The sequence below is a fragment of the Pelobates fuscus genome, chromosome 2 (assembly GCF_036172605.1).
Source record: "Pelobates fuscus isolate aPelFus1 chromosome 2, aPelFus1.pri, whole genome shotgun sequence".
Lineage (NCBI taxonomy): Eukaryota > Metazoa > Chordata > Amphibia > Anura > Pelobatidae > Pelobates > Pelobates fuscus.
Genome location: NC_086318.1, coordinates 344,686,754 through 344,705,702, shown reverse-complemented (window position 1 = coordinate 344,705,702; position 18,949 = coordinate 344,686,754). Strand labels below are relative to the sequence as shown.

Sequence of the window (18,949 nt, the reverse complement as noted above, 5' to 3'; positions counted from 1 at the left end):
GGATTGACTGGTGTGCATATTTTTGTTTAATATTGTATTAACTATATATATATATATAGAAACAAAATCCTAAGTCAGGCACTCCTCCTTATAGGAAAAACTCTCAGATATAAATAAGCCTAGGTGCAATCCCGCGTTATATATATGAAAAAGCAATAAAGGGAGCACACTAGGTCTTGATTGTAGTGCAAAAATATTTACTGCATTCCCAATGAATACATAGCTGTGGTTTCAGCAAAAAAAATCAACGTTTCGACCCTGCTGGGTCTTTATCAAGATCACAGTGACATATACCAAATATTGCTTTTTCATATATATATATATACATATATATATATATATATATATATATATATATATATATATATATATATATATATATATATATATATATATATATATATATATATATATATAGGCAAGGAGAGGGCTATAATCATTAAGACACAGGAGATATGTTTCACATGAAATTTGCCTGCTGTGACTACCCACTGTATCCTTTGTAATAAAATAAGTATCATTAACCTAGTATATATATTTTTTTAGTAATTGTTCTGTGCAAGAGCAAATGGTACAGCAATATGGTAAAATGCATTTATTTATTATACCCCAATTTAATTGTATAGTACTAATGGCTTTTGCAGCAGCCAGTAATGTACCATGGCTTACATCCATTGGTTCTATAAGTTGCTATGGATTTTATTATTATTATTTTATCTGACATTCCGGATACATACCTATTGCAGCTAAAGGGCCAGCAATTGAAGTATTGCGATTCATGGAGGTTTAGTACATTTTGTGGTATTGAAATTCTTTATACTCACATAATAGTGGTCGTTTTATTGATCTCAAAAGGCTGAAGTGAGTTATTTGTGCCAGGATCTCAAGCAGCAGTAAACACTGATCTGTCTATTAATCTGAGTTATCTCTTAATACAATCTTACTGGATATGTTTTATATCTGTATAATAATATCTGAAGTGTAGTAGCACTGTGTACTAGTTGTGATTCTTGTGATGAATAATTAGCTGCCTTTGACTAATAGTTGGCAGGCCAAACTCTTGCCATGCATCATAACCTCTGGACAATTGGGCATGTGTAGTCACACTTGATGTGGATGAAGGTGTGTGAGCATATTCTATATTACAACATTCTTTAACATGAGGGCTGACTATCAACACTTCACTGCTTTTTAAATATTTATTTTGACTACTGATCCTTGCAAGCTTTTACTCGTTTTTGTCTGACTCAACATTCATTATGTTAGAAGAAACAAAAACACACTGTCCCTAATGCCTGTGTTTTACATATAATAAATATTATCACTTTATCAAATATAGCATCTTTTGTATTTTGGAACAATCTTTGAGCCACAGTGTTTCAACTTGGACCATTTTATCTCATCCAAAGATTTATATATTTGTGCAGGAAACGAAAAAGTTCATGGTACCTCTAGTTACTTATTAAATATGTCTCTGAGAATGTTGGAATTGTTAAACTACTGGCATTCAATTAGTAGCATTAATACAGGAATTATCCCATATTTATACCATATATATATACTATATTCTTATCCTAAGTTGTAGTGTATTATGTGTTTTATTACCTCATATGCCGTATATGCGAAAGGATGAGAAGCAGCTGAGCCAATCGTCTTTGCTGTTGCTGAAGTGACAGTCCTGTTTTGGCCATAAAATGGACCAAGGTATCTATTATTTTGTCCAAAATAATGTGTATTTGGTCTGTGTCTTCTAGAGATTCTAAAGTACTAGACAGGAAAGTATAAACACCTAAAAGAAAAAAAAAAAGAGAACAATTCTTTTACATAATTCTTGTTATCCATAATACATACATATTAGTAATTAGTAATAATTCACAACTGTCAGATTTAGTATGTTCTCTAAGAACTGCTTTGGGGAATATTTTGCTAAATCAATGCAACAATTGTTGGAGAACCATTTCAGTTATATAAATAAGGACAAAAAGATTTATTTTGTGTTTATAGAAATAAGATCATTGTTAAATTTGATACAGCATGCATGTAGCAGTTAAAACACACTCATAAACTCCAACTGAAAGCTGTTTAATATAAAAAAAAATTATGAATTGACAGTATGGAAATTTAAAATATCTGCTCCTGCTCCTATGGGGTTAATTTGGATTTTTAGAGGTATTAGAAATACCATCGGTCAGAGGCATAACTAGAAACCACCAGGCCCTGGTGCAAAACTTGCCCTGGAAAAACTTGCCCATGTGTCTCAGCCCCCCCCAGCCATTCCACATGTCTCATCCCCCCACCTGCACCTCCACTGTCTCATTCACTCATTTCTCCCACCAGTCCCTCCTCATATCTCATTTTCCCCCTAGCCCCTCCACGTGTCTCATTCCTCCCAGCTCCTACATGTGTCTCTCCAAGCCCCTCCATGTGTCTCTCCCACCCACATGTGTGACAGACACACAGACACTGACAGACACACACACACATACACACAAACTGACAGACACACAAACAATCTGACAGCCAGACACACACTAACAGACAGACACACACACACACTAACAGACACACATACGCTGACAGACACACACACAGACAAACTGACAGACAGACACACTGACAGACACATACACACACACTAACAGACACATATACACTGACAGACACACGCACAAACTGACAGACAAACACACACTGACAGAAACACACACAGACACACACACACACAAACTGGCTGACACACACACACACTGACAGACAGACACACTCCGCTCCAATATATAATGACAGAGAAGACAGCTGACATCCAGGTAAGCAAGTGCCTACTCTGCCTCACTGTACAAGCGGCGATTCGGGGGTACCCTAAGTGGGCCCCTTGGGACAGTGTTTCTTTAGGCGGCCCATGGTTGCAGGGATCAGCAGGGTGGCCGGGCCCCCTGGAGTGATGGGCGCCTGCGACTTTGACCTCTGTGACTGTGGTAGTTCCGCCACTGCCATCGGTGCTGTTGTGACCTTGTGACAGTGAAAGAATACTGAATGTAGCAGCATATTTGTGTTTAGTACTTTACAGAGAGGATGTTTAAACAATTGATGTCCATAGACTCATAAAGTACCAGAAGTGATGGACTGATACACCTAAAAATGATCCAATATATGAGGATCTGGCAACAGTGATATAAAAAGGTAAAATAAAATTCTTTATTGAGGTTTACATGCCCATAATAAAATACAATGTTCCTGTTCTCCTAGTCCAGTAAGAGGCCAATATTTAAGGATATACCTGCAAATAGACTGACGGTTTAATGAAAATGAATCACTGTTACGTGGTTATCTAAGCTAAGGCAGATTAATGTAATCACTTTATATTCTTGCCTCTTGGTATGTTCCAAAGGCAATGTAATAAATAAAGTTCCTTTCAATTTAATTTACATTACTCAATATATTTCTACAGCCAGCACTGATAAAGGAAGGCAGATATTCTATGTAGGATCAAGTTGCTGAACTTCCGATCACTGTTGTCCATAGAAGTACATTTTTTTCAGGTGATGATGAACCTGAAACTAGATACTGACATATCAAACAGTGTTTTGATAGTGTAATCCTTGCAGTGCTGGTCCCCTGCCCCAACTTGAAAAACTAAAAAGCTAAAATTTACATCCATTCCAGCACAGATGAAGTTCTCCTTACAGCCTGATCCTCCTCTGCTGATATCATTTCCCTCACTGAAATGGATGTCCAGGAGGCAGGCCGATGGGAGGACATGTCTAGCATGGAGGGGTTGCCAGTGACACAACTGGATGCCTGTCAGTAACATGTTATGCGTACAGACATTAGAAACTCAATTTGCACAGAATTAACATTAGCAACCATTGAACTTGTGTTCCAGGCTGCTTAATGACATCCCAATGACTCTGATCGAGCAGAGAGGGTAAGCACTTTATGTGCAGCATTTCATAGTGAAACACACACAGGCTCCAAATCACTGAAGTGGTCATCATGCTTGGAGTAATTCCTGGCATTAGAGCATTCCTTTACTGTTTCCTGTGTATATCTTCAGAAATTCACTTCTACACACGTCTGTGTTTATTTGAGTAGCTGAGGCCTTTCTGTGCACTTCCACAAGTTTGGACTTTTCCAATCACCACTCTTAATAAGAAGTTGCTATTGCCCATAAAACGTTTAGTAATTGAAGCATTTCTGTCCATCTCTGTGAATGTTAGAGACTGTATTATCACAGGAACATCTGTTTGCACATATAAGATGAAGTAACTGTCATAATCTAGAATGGGAGCCCAATGCACAAAATATGACTAAAGGTGGACTGAGCTCATAATAACTATCTTCAACCTTAGCTGAACTAAATGCTAAGTGGAGCAAAAGGCCTGAGACAGAATATAAGTAGTGGCCAATCTCAGTCAGTGACCATTGACATACACAAGAACCAATGGAATATGGTAAACCAATAGTCCTACATCCTTGAAACCTCTGCAAAGGTATTTATCAAACCATAGTACTGTAATACTCAGAGTAAATAAATGGTGAACTACACTAACTACAATAGGGCCAAGAAGCCCTAAGGTTGGCACTCACAATAGGAACAAGAACTATTAATTTTAGCTACTGAATAGGTTGTGGCCATTGAATGAAATTAAGAGCAAACAAACAAACAAAACAAAACATTGGAACATAAATTAAGGCAGGAAACAGGACACAGGTATATTAACACAAGATTAGGTCAAGTGACTGAAAAGTGCCTTATCGACACGTTAGCATCTCTCCTGTATGTGGCCCTGCTCAATGTTTGTAGATATATTTATCTTTATTTTGATGTAGTACTTGGATGAAAATAAGAAAAGATGATTGAGTTTGGATAATCTGTCCTACCACTGATTTTACCATCTGTGTAGTGGGTTGAAACCCCATCTGACTGAAGTCTTGTAGCAGTAACAGACCATCCATTTCTTTTGTGTATTTTGGGTATAACTGCTGGCCTCTGGACTTTGCTTTTTGTTATTTACAAATGGTAACAAGACAGGGCTAAATGTACATAAAGCACCACTCCCAAAAAGGTCATGATGAATGCAATTGTGTGCTTCTTCACAGGTGACAAAAATGGCATGTGCAACAATTCAATGGGGATACATGGGTGAAAGTAGACAGCAGTGTAGAGTTGTCCAGAGTCGAGACCTTTCAAGTCGCAGCTTACTAGGGATAACACCATAGTAGAAGAAAGCAAGGGAGGGATATTAGCAACCTATCACAACATCTCTTGTACAAAAGTTACATGCACAGTGCACTGGAGAACAAAGAGTTATAGCCACCACTTTGTGCATGTTTAATTTTAGACATTGGTGGGAGCTGATTGATGATAATTGGTGAATATGAAGTCTTCATCAAGATCAGGTATAGATTGAAATGCACAACCAGACAGCAAGTAAACCATAAGCAAAGTTAAACACACATGAGTGTGTTCAAGATTGTTTGGAAAGATGGCACCCATTACGGCATCTGTCAATTTAAATATTTGGTTAGATAAGAAAAAAACTTCATGCCCTTGTCTGCATTTTTCATGTATTTTACTACTGTCATATAACCCACTGCTATTTGTACAGAGTTAATAAAGTTACTACTTTTAATCATACAGTTTTGTCTGTGTGTGTGTCTTTAAATATACATGCACGCAAGAATGATCAGAATGTTGAACTGCGTCCAAATAGTGGAAAATTAGTAAGCAAATTATTAAATGCTATTTCTGAAAATCTAAAGCATCTTTTGTACAGTTAAATACTTGGCACTACTATAATATTCTAGCTATATGATACATTTTGACATTAAATAAAGTCAGCCAGCCTTGTTCTGTTAGCCAGTGAATAATATTTATTTAATGGATTTTCCAGAGGTATTAAGTTGACTTTTGTTGTAGTATAGTATACCAGGCCTAAAATACTTTTCGGTTCAGTAGTGCTGATAAATGATAAATGATAAATGATAAATGATTGGTAAGAAAATCATGTAATGATATCCAATTCCTTTGCACACTATTATGTCCATTTATTGCACTGCAATGTATTACTTACTCTGTGATCTTGCTGTTTACCATTAGAATATATTTTCTTAAAATAAATTAATTTCTCAATTGATAGTGTGCCCTTATGTAGAGCTTTGGAAAAAATGGGCACCATTAAAGTAAAATGTATTGTCTTATATTCTTTTACTGAATCCTTTTGGTGATTACTGTTGCCAGGGTAACAAAGAACCATCAAAAGGTCAGATTGTACAACATATATTTCAATCAAATTGACTAAAATATAAAAAATAAAAAAGCAATAAAGATGCATTTTTCAATTTTATTTTCGATTAAAACTTAAATTCATTATCTGAAATAAAATGTTAAGATAATATTTTCTATTAAATAATTAATTTGCCTGCTTTTAGTGACTTGTACTTTTACATAATTTAGAATTAATTCCTTAGATGTGGTGTATGTTTGAACCAAATTAATGCAAAAATCTGCAATACCCCAGCTCTCGTTAAATTTAAACAGCCATTGTCGTTGGTCAATCAAGGGTGCTTAGATCATTCACCTGAAGTGGGAGTTCAAAGGAAAACTAAAAAGGGAACAACTTGCTTTTTTAAAAAATACTATGCATAGAATACATGTTTTCATATGCTGATAACATTTCATATTTATAACTGACTGTTAAATGTGGAATTATGAAATGAAAACAAACATTAAACATAAACAATTTACGAAAATAGTAGACTTTACCTGGATATTCACTAAAGTGAGAATTCAAAGTTAATTTCAAAGTTAAGTCAAGGAAAAAAATCTCAGGCTCTCACTGTGATACGTTAAGCAGCTTTAATGGATACCGCAACGTTTCGACCTGTACCCAGGTCTTTGTGAAGCTTGACTTTTCAACCTGTACCCAGGTCTTTGTGAAGCTTGACGTTTCGACCTGTACCCAGGTCTTTGTGAAGCTTGACGTTTCGACCTGTACCCAGGTCTTTGTGAAGCTTGACGTTTCGACCTGTGCCCAGGTCTTTGTGAAGCTTGACGTTTCAACCTGTACCCAGGTCTTTGTGAAGCTTGACAAAGATCTGTGTACAGGTCGAAATGTTGTAGCATCCATTAAAGCTGCTTAACGTATCACACTGAGTGCCTGATTTTTTTTTCTTGACATATGTTTTATGGGGTATGGTGACCCATATTCAGCACCCTGTGATTTTTATGATTAATTGCAACCCTCTTTTCTTTTTTGGTACCAATTTCAAATTTAAAGGGACACTGTAGGTACCCAGATTACTTCTGCCCATTGGAGTGGTCTGGGTGCCAACTCCCACTACTCTTAACCCTGCAAGTACAATTATTGCAGTTTTTTATAAACTGCGATAATTACCTTGCAGGGTTAACTCCACCTCTAGTGGCTGTCTACTAGACAGCCACTAGAGGGCACTTCCTGATCTATAGCACGGTGTGATTTTGCCATATTTAGTTTTTTAACGAAAAAAAGAGTTTTATGCAATACAAAGTGAGAACATATATTACTCTGCATACATCTACAAGAAGAGGGTGCTGGATCTCCCTTAATGAGCCACAAGCACCAAACACCAGAGCCAAGTGCATATTTTTGGCTCCACCTTTGTGTTTCCTATTATCTCTTTTCTATCTGTATTGCTGCAATTCTGTTTCATTATTTTCAGAAAACCATCAATCTCAGTGTATAACACTTTCTTCAATATACAACATCAATTTTAGTGTAAAACACTTATTTCAATATACGTATGTAAGCAATATATTATTTAGAACTGTAGCTCCACCCCAATTTGTGTTGTTTTTGTTTTGTTTAAGGTGTGGTTTAAGAGGACCTCCCACGGGAGTGTTTGAGCATGTACTAACATTGCTACTGAGTTTTTATATCTATATTTATAGATACAATGTTGCATTTTATTGCATGGGTGCATTAGGTGATAAAACATCTTCCAATTGTCCCCCAAAACAAGGACAGAAGGTGCCTGTAGCAAGTGTGTTAAAAAAATGATAAGCTTAGAGTCATGTCTACAAATGCTCGCAGTTTAGGGAATAAGATCCATGAACTTGTGGCAATAATGGCAACTGATAATGTAGATTTAATCGCTGTTACTGAGACATGGTATAATGAGAAAAATGACTGGGACATAGCAATACCAGGGTACTCTTTATATAGAAAAGACAGGGAAGGCAAGAAAGGGGAGGGGTGGCCCTGTATGTGAAGGATAGCATAAAATCTAGCCCAATAAAAGTTAGTGAGGCAAACATAGAGTTAGATAATCTACTAGTTGATGAAATAGCTAAAATGACAATGAAGGGGGAAGCTATCATAATGGGTGACTTTAATATTCCTGAAGTGAACTGGAAAACCAAAAGAGCTGCTTGTTCCAGGAGCACACATATTCTAATCTCCCTTCTGGGATTGTCTCTAAAACAAGTCGTTGAGGAACCAACTCGTAAAGAGGTGAAAGTAGGTAAAGTAGGTGAAAGTTTAGTATCCAGAGATCATCAGTCAGTATGGTTTAATATAAGAAGAGTGACTGAGTCACACCACACAAAAACAAATGTTTTAGACTTTAGAAAAACAGATTTTTCTAAAATTAGAATATTTGTAAAGGAGTCATTATCAGACTGGAGCTCATTAAATAGAGTCCAAGGGAAATGGGACTATTTAAAAGTTGCACTGCTGAATGCAACAGAAAATTGCATTAGGCTTGTCAGTATAAGCAAACAATTTAAGACACCACTGTGGTACTACAAAATCGTAAAAAACTAAGTTGGCATTTAGTAATTATAAAAAACCCAGAGTGAGGAAGATAGACAGATCTATACAATTAGGCAGAAAGAGGCTAAGCAAGTTATAAGAGCTTCAAAATCACACACAGAAGAGAAAATAGCACAGTTAGTAAAAAAAGGGGACAAAACATTTTATAGATACATAAATGAGAAAAAGAAAGTAAAACAAGGATTAGTTACATTAAAAACAAAATAAGGTAGGTATGTGGATTAGGATAAAGGTCTAGCTGACTGCCTCAATGCATATTTCTGTTCAGTATTTACAGATGAAAATGAAGGAAAGGGGCCTCAGTTGGGAAAAAGGACAAATAAGTCAATTGTTACATGTGAGTTTACAGAGAAAGAGGTTCTATTTCAACTGTCAAACTTAAAGACAAATACGTCAATGGGACCTGATGAAATACACCCAAAGTTATTAAAAGAGCTTAGTGGTGTACTAGCAAAACCATGAACAGATTTATTTAACCAATCATTGTTAACAGGAGTAGTCTCAGAAGATTGGAAGTTAGCGAATGTTGTGCCCATTCACAAGAAAGGTAGTAGGAAGAAATCGGGCAACTAAAGGCCAGTAAGCATTACTTCAGTAGTGGGGAAAGTAATAGAAACCACGTTAAAGGATAGAATTGTTGAACATCTAAAGTCACATGGATTTCAAGATCAGAGACAACATTGGTTTACTTAAGGGAGATCATGCCAAACTAATCTTGTAGATTGTGTTCAAAATCTTATTGATTTTTTTGATTAGGTAACTAAAATAATAGATCTGGGTGGTGCAGTAGACATTGCTTACCTAGATTTCAGTAAGGCTTTTGACACTGTTGCACATAGAAGGCTTATCAATAAACTGCAATCTTTAAGTTTGGATTCCAATATTGTTGAATGGCTAAGGCAATGGCTGAGTGACAGGCAACAGCGAGTTGTAGTCAATGGAGTATATTCAAAGCATGGTATTGTCACCAGTGGAGTACATCAGGGATCTGTACTTGGACCCATTCTCTTTAATATTTTTATTAGTGATATTGCAGAAGGTCTTGATTTGCTGATGAAGGTCTTGATTTTGCTGATGATACTAAGATATCTAACAGGGTTGATGTTACAGGAGGGATAAGAAAAATGGAAAATGATTTAGGTAAACTAGAAAAATTGTCAGAGTTGTGGCAGCTGGCATTTAATGTGGATAAGTGCAAGATAATGCATCTTGGACGTAAAGAATATTTGATGGAATCCTAACCTGAACATCTGATGAAAGAGATTTAGGGGTAATTATTTCAGATGACTTAAAGGTAGGCAGACCATGTAATAAAGCAGCAGGAAATGCTAGCAGAATGCTTGGTTGTATAGGGAGAGGTATTAACAGTAGAAAGAAGGAAGTGCTCATGCCATTGTACAGATTTGGAGTTACATAGTTACATAGTTACATAGCTGAAAAGAGACTTGCGTCCATCAAGTTCAGCCTTCCTCACATATGTTGTTGCTGTTGATCCAAATGAAGGCAAAAAACCTAGTCTGAAGCGCTTCCAATTTTGCAAACTAGGAAAAAATTCCTTCTTAACCCCAAAATAGCAGTCAGATGTCTCCTTGTATCAAGCAGCTATTACCCCGCTAATTAGAAATTATATCCCTGTATGTTATGTTTTTGTAAGTATTTATCCAATTGAAGTTTAAACATCTGTAGTGACTCTGAAAAAAACACCTCTTCAGGCAGAGACTTCCATATCCTTATTGCTCTTACTGTAAAAAACCTTTTCTTTGCCTTAGATGAAATCTCCTTTCTTCCAGCCTAAATGTGTGACCTCGTGTCCTATGTATAGCCCTGTTTATGAATAGATTTCCAGATAAAGGTTTGTACTGGCCCTGAATATATTTGTATAAAGTTATCATATCCCCTCTCAGGGGCGTTTTTTCCAAACTAAACAGATTTAATTTTGTTTTAACCTTTCTACATAACTAAAATGCTCCATTCCTTTTATCAATTTTGTAGCTCGTCTCTGGACACTTTTTCTAGTGCCATGATATCTTTCTTTAGAACAGGCGCCCAAAATTGCACAGCATATTCAAGGTGTGGTCTTACCAGCGATTTATAAAGAGGCAAAATTATATTTTAATCCCGAGAATTTATGCCCCTATTTATACATGACAAAACCTTACTGGCCTTAGCAACTGCAGATTTGACATTGCATATTGCTGCCTAATTTGTTGTCTATATCAACATTGTTTGTTATGACAAGATCCAGACAAGCATCCTTTCTAGTTGGTGCTTGTACCAGTTGTGACATAAAGGTGTCATTTAACACATTCAAAAACCTGATTCCCCTTGCTGAAGTACTAGTCCCTCTATCCCAATTTATGTCTGGGTAATTAAAATCTCCAATAATTAACGTGTTACCTCGATTTGCAGCTTTCTCAATTTGCTCTAACAGCTGTTCTTGCTGAATAATATTTACATTAGGTGGTTTATAAAATATCCCAACCAATAACTGATTTCCCTTTGTTTGCCCCAAGCAGATATCTGCCCATAAAGCCTCCACATTTTCCTCGTCACACTGCACATGCCTAAGATTTGACTTTACATAGAATGCGACGGCAGATAAGAACTAGTCTGCCCAATTTTCTAAATACTTTCATTAGTCCCTGGCCTTATCTTATAGTTAGGATAGCCTTATGCCTATCCCACGCATGCTTAAACTCCTTTACTGTGTTAACATCTACCACTTCAGCTGGAAGGCTATTCCATGCATCCACTACCCTCTCAGTAAAGTAATAGTTCCTGATATTATTTTTAAACCTTTGTACCTCTAATTTAAGACTATGTCCTCTTGTTGTGGTAGTTTTTCTTCTTTTAAATATGGTCTCCTCCTTTACTGTGTTGATTCCCTTTATGTATTTAAATGTTTCTATCATATCCCCCCTGTCTCGTCTTTCCTCCAAGCTATACATGTTAAGATCCTTTAACCTTTCCTGGTAAGTTTTATCCTGCAATCCATGAACCAGTTTAGTAGCTCTTCTCTGAACTCTCTCTAAAGTATCAATATCCTTCTGAAGATACGGTCTCCAGTACTGCGTACAATAATACATCATGCCGCATGTATGCATGCCTGGATGATTCTGTCCAGGGTCCACACCTAAGTGGTGGATGTGAGTGAGTGGCATTTCTGGAAGCTCAGATTAGAGATCTGGAGAAGCAAATTGTAACACTGAGGGAGATTGACAATCTTGAGAGGAGTCTGCTGCTCACTGATCAGAGTTTAGTGGGGACAGGTAGTGGAGAGGGAGGAGATAAGACAGATGGGGAACAGGCAGGGAGCTGGGTGACAGTGGGGCAAAGAAGCAAGGGGGGAGGGAAGAGAAAAGGTTTAGCTAGTCCTGATCTCAAGAAGTATTACTTTACTGAGAGGGTAGCGGATGCATGGAATAACCTTCCAGTTGAATTGGTAGAGGTTAACACAGTGAAGGAGTTTAAGCATTCGTGGGATAGGTATAAGGCTATCCTAGCTATAAAATAAGGCCAGGGACTAATGAAAGTATTTAGAAAATTGGGCAGACTAGATGGGCCGAATGGTTCTTATCTGCCATCAAATTCTATGTTTCTAGGTGAAGTCTTCTATCTATTTTTCATTTTATTCTCTCTGTGACACATGACTATAAACTGAAATAAAAAAAAAATATATATATATATATATATATATGAGAAAAATTGCACGCATATTAAATTATAAGTTCTGGTAAGATTTTGGATTTTACATTGAAATGGATTCCCAAAGAAACATTTATAGGGTTATTCACTAAAGTGAGAATTCAAAGTGAATTTCAAATTCAAGGTAAAAATAGCCAAGCTGGAAAAAAAATCTCAATGTCAACTTTGCTTTAACTTGGAATCTGAACTAAAATTTGAAATGAACTTTAAATTAAATTTGAAGTCTTACTTTACAGGGAGTGCAGAATTATTAGGCAAGTTGTATTTTTGAGGATTAATTTTATTATTGAACAACAACCATGTTCTCAATGAACCCAAAAAACTCATTAATATCAAAGCTGAATATTTTTGGAAGTAGTTTTTAGTTTGTTTTTAGTTATAGCTATTTTAGGGGGATATCTGTGTGTGCAGGTGACTATTACTGTGCATAATTATTAGGCAACTTAACAAAAAACAAATATATACCCATTTCAATTATTTATTTTTACCAGTGAAACCAATATAACATCTCAACATTCACAAATATACATTTCTTACATTCAAAAACATAACAAAAACAAATCAGTGACCAATATAGCCACCTTTCTTTGCAAGGACACTCAAAAGCCTGCCATCCATGGATTCTGTCAATGTTTTGATCTGTTCACCATCAACATTGCGTGCAGCAGCAACCACAGCCTCCCAGACACTGTTCAGAGAGGTGTACTGTTTTCCCTCCTTGTAAATCTCACATTTGATGATGGACCACAGGTTCTCAATGGGGTTCAGATCAGGTGAACAAGGAGGCCATGTAATTAGATTTTCTTCTTTTATACCCTTTCTTGCCAGCCACGCTGTGGAGTACTTGGACGCGTGTGATGGAGCATTGTCCTGCATGAAAATCATGTTTTTCTTGAAGGATGCAGACTTCTTCCTGTACCACTGCTTGAAGAAGGTGTCTTCCAGAAACTGGGAGTTGAGCTTGACTCCATCCTCAACCCGAAAAGGCCCCACAAGCTCATCTTTGATGATACCAGCCCAAACCAGTACTCCACCTCCACCTTGCTGGCGTCTGAGTCGGACTGGAGCTCTCTGCCCTTTACCAATCCATCCATCTGGCCCATCAAGACTCACTCTCATTTCATCAGTCCATAAAACCTTAGAAAAATCAGTCTTGAGATATTTCTTGGCCCAGTCTTGACGTTTCAGCTTGTGTGTCTTGTTCAGTGGTGGTCGTCTTTCAGCCTTTCTTACCTTGGCCATGTCTCTGAGTATTGCACACCTTGTGCTTTTGGGCACTCCAGTGATGTTGCAGCTCTGAAATATGGCCAAACTGGTGGCAAGTGGCATCTTGGCAGCTGCACGCTTGACTTTTCTCAGTTCATGGGCAGTTATTTTGCGCCTTGGTTTCTCCACACGCTTCTTGCGACCCTGTTGACTATTTTGAATGAAACGCTTGATTGTTCGATGATCACGCTTCAGAAGCTTTGCAATTTTAAGAGTGCTGCATCCCTCTGCAAGATATCTCACTATTTTTGACTTTTCTGAGCCTGTCAAGTCCTTCTTTTGACCCATTTTGCCAAAGGAAAGGAAGTTGCCTAATAATTATGCACACCTGATATAGGGTGTTGATGTCATTAGACCACACCCCTTCTCATTACAGAGATGCACATCACCTAATATGCTTAATTGGTAGTAGGCTTTCGAGCCTATACAGCTTGGCGTAAGACAACATGCATAAAGAGGATGATGTGGTCAAAATACTCATTTGCCTAATAATTCTGCACACAGTGTAGTAAATAACCCAGTTCATTAAAAATTATCAGTTGGTTTGAGCAGTGGTAACTTCAGAACTGGGAAAGTTTGGCTCGAATCTCATGCAAGCACCTTACCAATAAGTTTTCTTGGTCATGATACCCAACAATGTCTACCTAACATACCGTATATACTCGAGTATAAGCTGACCCGGATATAAGCCGAGGCACCTAATTTTACCCTAAAAACTGTGAAAACTTATTGACTTGAGTATAAGACTAGGGTGGGAAATGCAGCAGCTACTGGTAAATTTCTAAATAAAATTAGATCCTAAAAAAAATATATTAATTGAATATTTATTTACAGTGTGTGTATATAATGCATGCAGTGTGTGTATGAATGCAGTGTGTGTATGAATGCAGTGTGTGTATGAGTGCAGCGTGTGTGTATGAGTGCAGCGTGTATGTATGAGTGCAGTGTGTGTGTGTATGAGTGCAGTGTGTGTGTATGAATGCAGTGTTTGTGTATGAGTGCAGTGTGTGTGTGAGTGCAGTGTGTGTGTATGAGTGCAGTGTGTGTGTGTGTATGAGTGCAGTGTGTGTGTATGAGTGCAGTGTGTGTGTGTGTGTGTGTGTGTGTGTGTGTGTTGCAGAGCCTTGGTGGGGGGTGGGCATTTTTATTATTTAAAAAAAAAAATTAATAATTTTTTTTATTATTATTTATTATTATTATTTTTTATTTTATTAATATTTTTTTTCGTCCCCCCTCCCTGCTTGATACATGGAAGGGAGGGGGGCTCTCACTCCCTGGTGGTCCAGTGGCATTGGCAGTTCAGTGGAGGGCGGCTGGCAGGAAGCATTTACCTCTCCTGCAGCTCCTGTCAACTTCCTCCTCCTCCGCGCCGGTCCGGTCAGCTCCCCTGTCAGCTCCAAGTGTAAGTCTCGCGAGAGCCGCAGTATGACCCCGCGGCTCTCGCAAGACTTACACTGGGAGCTGACAGAGGTGCTGACCAAACCTGCGCGGAGGAGAAGGGAGCTGACAGGAGCTGCAGGAGAGGTAAGAGCTTTCTGCCAGCCCCCAGTCTGTATTAAGGCAATGTAAATTGCCATAATACAGACATTGACTCGAGTATAAGCCGAGTTGGGGTTTTTCAGCAAAAAAGCACATGGAACCCACAATAATGTCTGTTTTCCTGTAGACAAATCTTCTCATAAGTATTTTAAAGCACCTTCATTATTCACTGTACCTGTATTTACATTAAATCGATATTATAATGTATTTGTCCATCCTTACTTTTATTACATAATCATTGGATAAAACTTCTAAGTATGTTTTTAAAGGTTTTTTATTTTTTTAAGGTAGCAGTTTCCTGAAAAAATAGGACAAACTGACAACTTAGATATGAACAGTGCTTTTAAACTTAAACGCCCTATGAAAAGATGAGATACAAGGGAAAAAAAACTGAACTTTGTAAATTACCTCCCTGTCGTTTTTAAACATAGACATATTATATTGGAAAAATGTTCTTCTGGCTGTCAACTCTTAACACTCATCTGACTGTCTCAATAGTCCATGATAACCCATTAAATGCTGAATTATGTAACATACAGGCCATCTACATGCATATAGCTCTTATTAGATCTACATGTAGATGGTTGTTAACATTTTCATTTTTGAAGCAATAAGCAACATGATAATCTGGCCCCCTAAAATGGTTTTGCAACTTGTTATTTTGGAAATCTACTGCCCAATTTTAAGTAGCATGTGGGACAAAATTTTTTGTATAAAATCAAAAGGTTTTCAATGCTCACATGCTCTACAACAGGGGTCAGCAACCTATGGCACTTGTGCTATACATGGTACTCAAGGAGCCTGTGCATGGCTATAAAGGCTCCGGCCTATCAGGAGTTCCTGTGGGGCTTCAGAAATTTGCTAGACCAAACCAAACAATTTACAATTTACATTTTCAGTACAGAACTTAGAAGAAGTGATCGTAGATCAGCACTTGTAAATGGGAACCCACACTGGAGTACATCAGTCCACAGCAGCTATTAGAGCTCTTACCCTTGACCTGTATCTGGCCAACCTGACCCCACTTGACCCCATGGTAGCCACCCATACTGCTAGATATACACAGAGCTGCAGAAGAAGCCTCCTCCTTATACAAATAATACAAACAGCCCACAAACAAGCACCCATACAGTCCCCACAAATGCAATACCACTGAAAATTCATACAATTGCACACAACCACACAAGCAGCCTCACATGCAATATCACATGCAGCCCCACACATATACCTACCATCAAACACACTATGTGACATAACATCGACAGACACGGGGCAGAGCTTAGCACATGAGCTGTATGGACGCCATAAACCACAGCTCCAGACATTTGGCTCCTAATCTGACAAGTTCTGGGGTATCCCGCCACCATCAGAGCACTTACCTGCACCCAACATCATCAGGCGTGAGTAAACAAAAGACCCATGCCTTTCTTGTACCCAAAATCGGGCAAGAAGGCTATGTAGTGTATTCAGCCTCATGGGCCACCACATAGGACCTGGAGCCCGCAGAGCTGTTTAGCTCCCCTTGGCTGCCTGACAACTTCTCTCAGCACATAGACACCATGGGACGCAGATACCAAAAAAAACACAGCCTTGCGCCAGCAAAGACTCTCATGACATTGGGGCAATGTTACAATGCCCAGCAGCCTCCAAGATGGTGGCCAGGTCGGACAGTGGGGTTAACAGGGCAGATTCCCAAGTTTCCTCCTCCACAACACTTCTAGAGGAAATGGCAGAAAGAGACCCGCTAGCCCTATCTACTAAACAGCTCCAGCTACTAAACAAGATATTGCTAACCTCTTGAGGGAGCTAAGACAGATGTTGGCAGCTGATTTGGATGCAGTCCGCACCGAAGACGCTACAGAGCACACACGCAAGTACAGAGGACGAAGTCCTGGATCTCAAGCGAGAGGTACAAGGGCTGAAAGAACAAATGCAAAGCCTAGAATACTTCCCTGATACAGAGGGTAGATATCACTGAAGACCGCAATAGACACGCCAATAAAAAAATCTGAGGAATCCAAAACTCAATTGGCCAGGCGGAACTGCCACACTACTTAAAGGGACACTATAGTCACCAGAACAACTACAGCTTATTGCATTTGTTCTGGTGAGTAGAATCATTCACTTCAGGCTTTTTGCAGTAAACACTGTCTTTTCATAGAAAATGCAGTGTTTACATTACAAAGTAGTGATAACTCGCTGGCCACTTCTTAGATGGCTGCTAGAGGTGCTTTTTTAGGCAGTCCTGCCTAGTATGCATCACAACATTTAGGGTCTTCACCCTCTGCATGTAGACACTGAACTTTCCTCATAGAGCTGCATTGATTCAATTCATCTCTATGAGGAGATGCTGATTGGTCAGGGGTGTGTTTGACTTGTACTGGCTCTGCCTCTGATCTACCTCCTTGACACAGTCACAGCCAATCCTATGGGGAAGCATTGTGATTGGCTCAGACCACCACTTCTGATGATGTCAGCAGCCAGCAGGCAGTTTCACAGGCAAACAGGGGCAGAGGTAGCACCTGCAGACTGGAATGCAAGTAGAATTTTACTATATTTAGGGAGGCAAGAGGAGGCCAGGGGGGCTAGATGGTGGTTTTAATACTATAGGGTCCGAAACACTCATACCTCACCCTCAGCCTAAAAAGCTCCTGTTTGACATAATCGTACACTATCATTCCTTGTCTGACAAGAACCGCATCCTATCAGCAATGAGGGGTAAAACCCCAGTGGCCTTTGAGGCTTCCAAACTGACATTTTTTTAAGATCTCACTAGGAATAACCTACATTGGCAGAAGCACAGTCATGGGTCAGTTAAGAGAAGCCGGAGTGGAATGTCACTGGACTCTACCGAGACCCCTTACAGCTACTACAGCGGATGGCAGAATGCTGAGAATCACCTCCATAACAGATGCCGCTTCATTCCTTCAAACACTGGGACTACATCCAAACACTGACATGTCCAATGCCTCCTCCAACACCCAGTCCTGGGATCCAGCACAAACAAAGACTTTCATACCTAGAGGAGGAGAGAAGCCTGGAGTAGCACTTGAATCACCCTCAATGCCTTATGCTGTATTTTCTAATTCTATTTTTGTTCAGTAGTATAGCTGTTAATTCAAACTTTTCACTCATGCCTTAACACAAAGTTGAGTAACTTTATGCCTAACTAGGCCTAGCCCATTTACACAGTTTATGCCCCAAGATGGCACATAACAACCACGATAGTACCCAGACCCTCGAGAACGTACACTACTCACCCTCTACACCGTGTCCCCGTTGGTTAGGGGTCATTCATCTACCAGTTAAGAACAACAGGTACCAAGTTTGCCAAAAGAGGTGTCATTTATAATAACGCCCTACTTGCCTACATGTGAGTAGGACACACTACCTGCACATGGTGGTCCTGTGTCAGACTCGTCTGTTACAACTAATTGATCATTTTATTAATCACCTACAAAGTACCTGCACCTAACACGCACAACCATGAGATACAAATCATAATGCACAGCTCCAACTGATACACAAACAAAAAAAAGTAAAAGAGGTTTCCTTATGTGGAATGATTACAATTGTCAATGTTACACATTTGTGTTCTTACTCAACTTATACTCTGAAATCTGAAT

The 18,949-nt window shown here is 38.6% G+C and overlaps 1 protein-coding gene across 1 annotated transcript in view; it reads right to left on the bottom strand.

Moving 5' to 3' along the window:
* ESR1 (estrogen receptor 1) overlaps positions 1-18,949 on the bottom strand; it is a 228,250-nt gene that overhangs the window by 26,042 nt on the left and 183,259 nt on the right. The window contains exon 7 of the mRNA XM_063443604.1: positions 1,606-1,789. Coding sequence (XP_063299674.1) covers positions 1,606-1,789 — 184 coding nt within the window. The remainder of the gene's footprint in view (positions 1-1,605; positions 1,790-18,949) is intronic.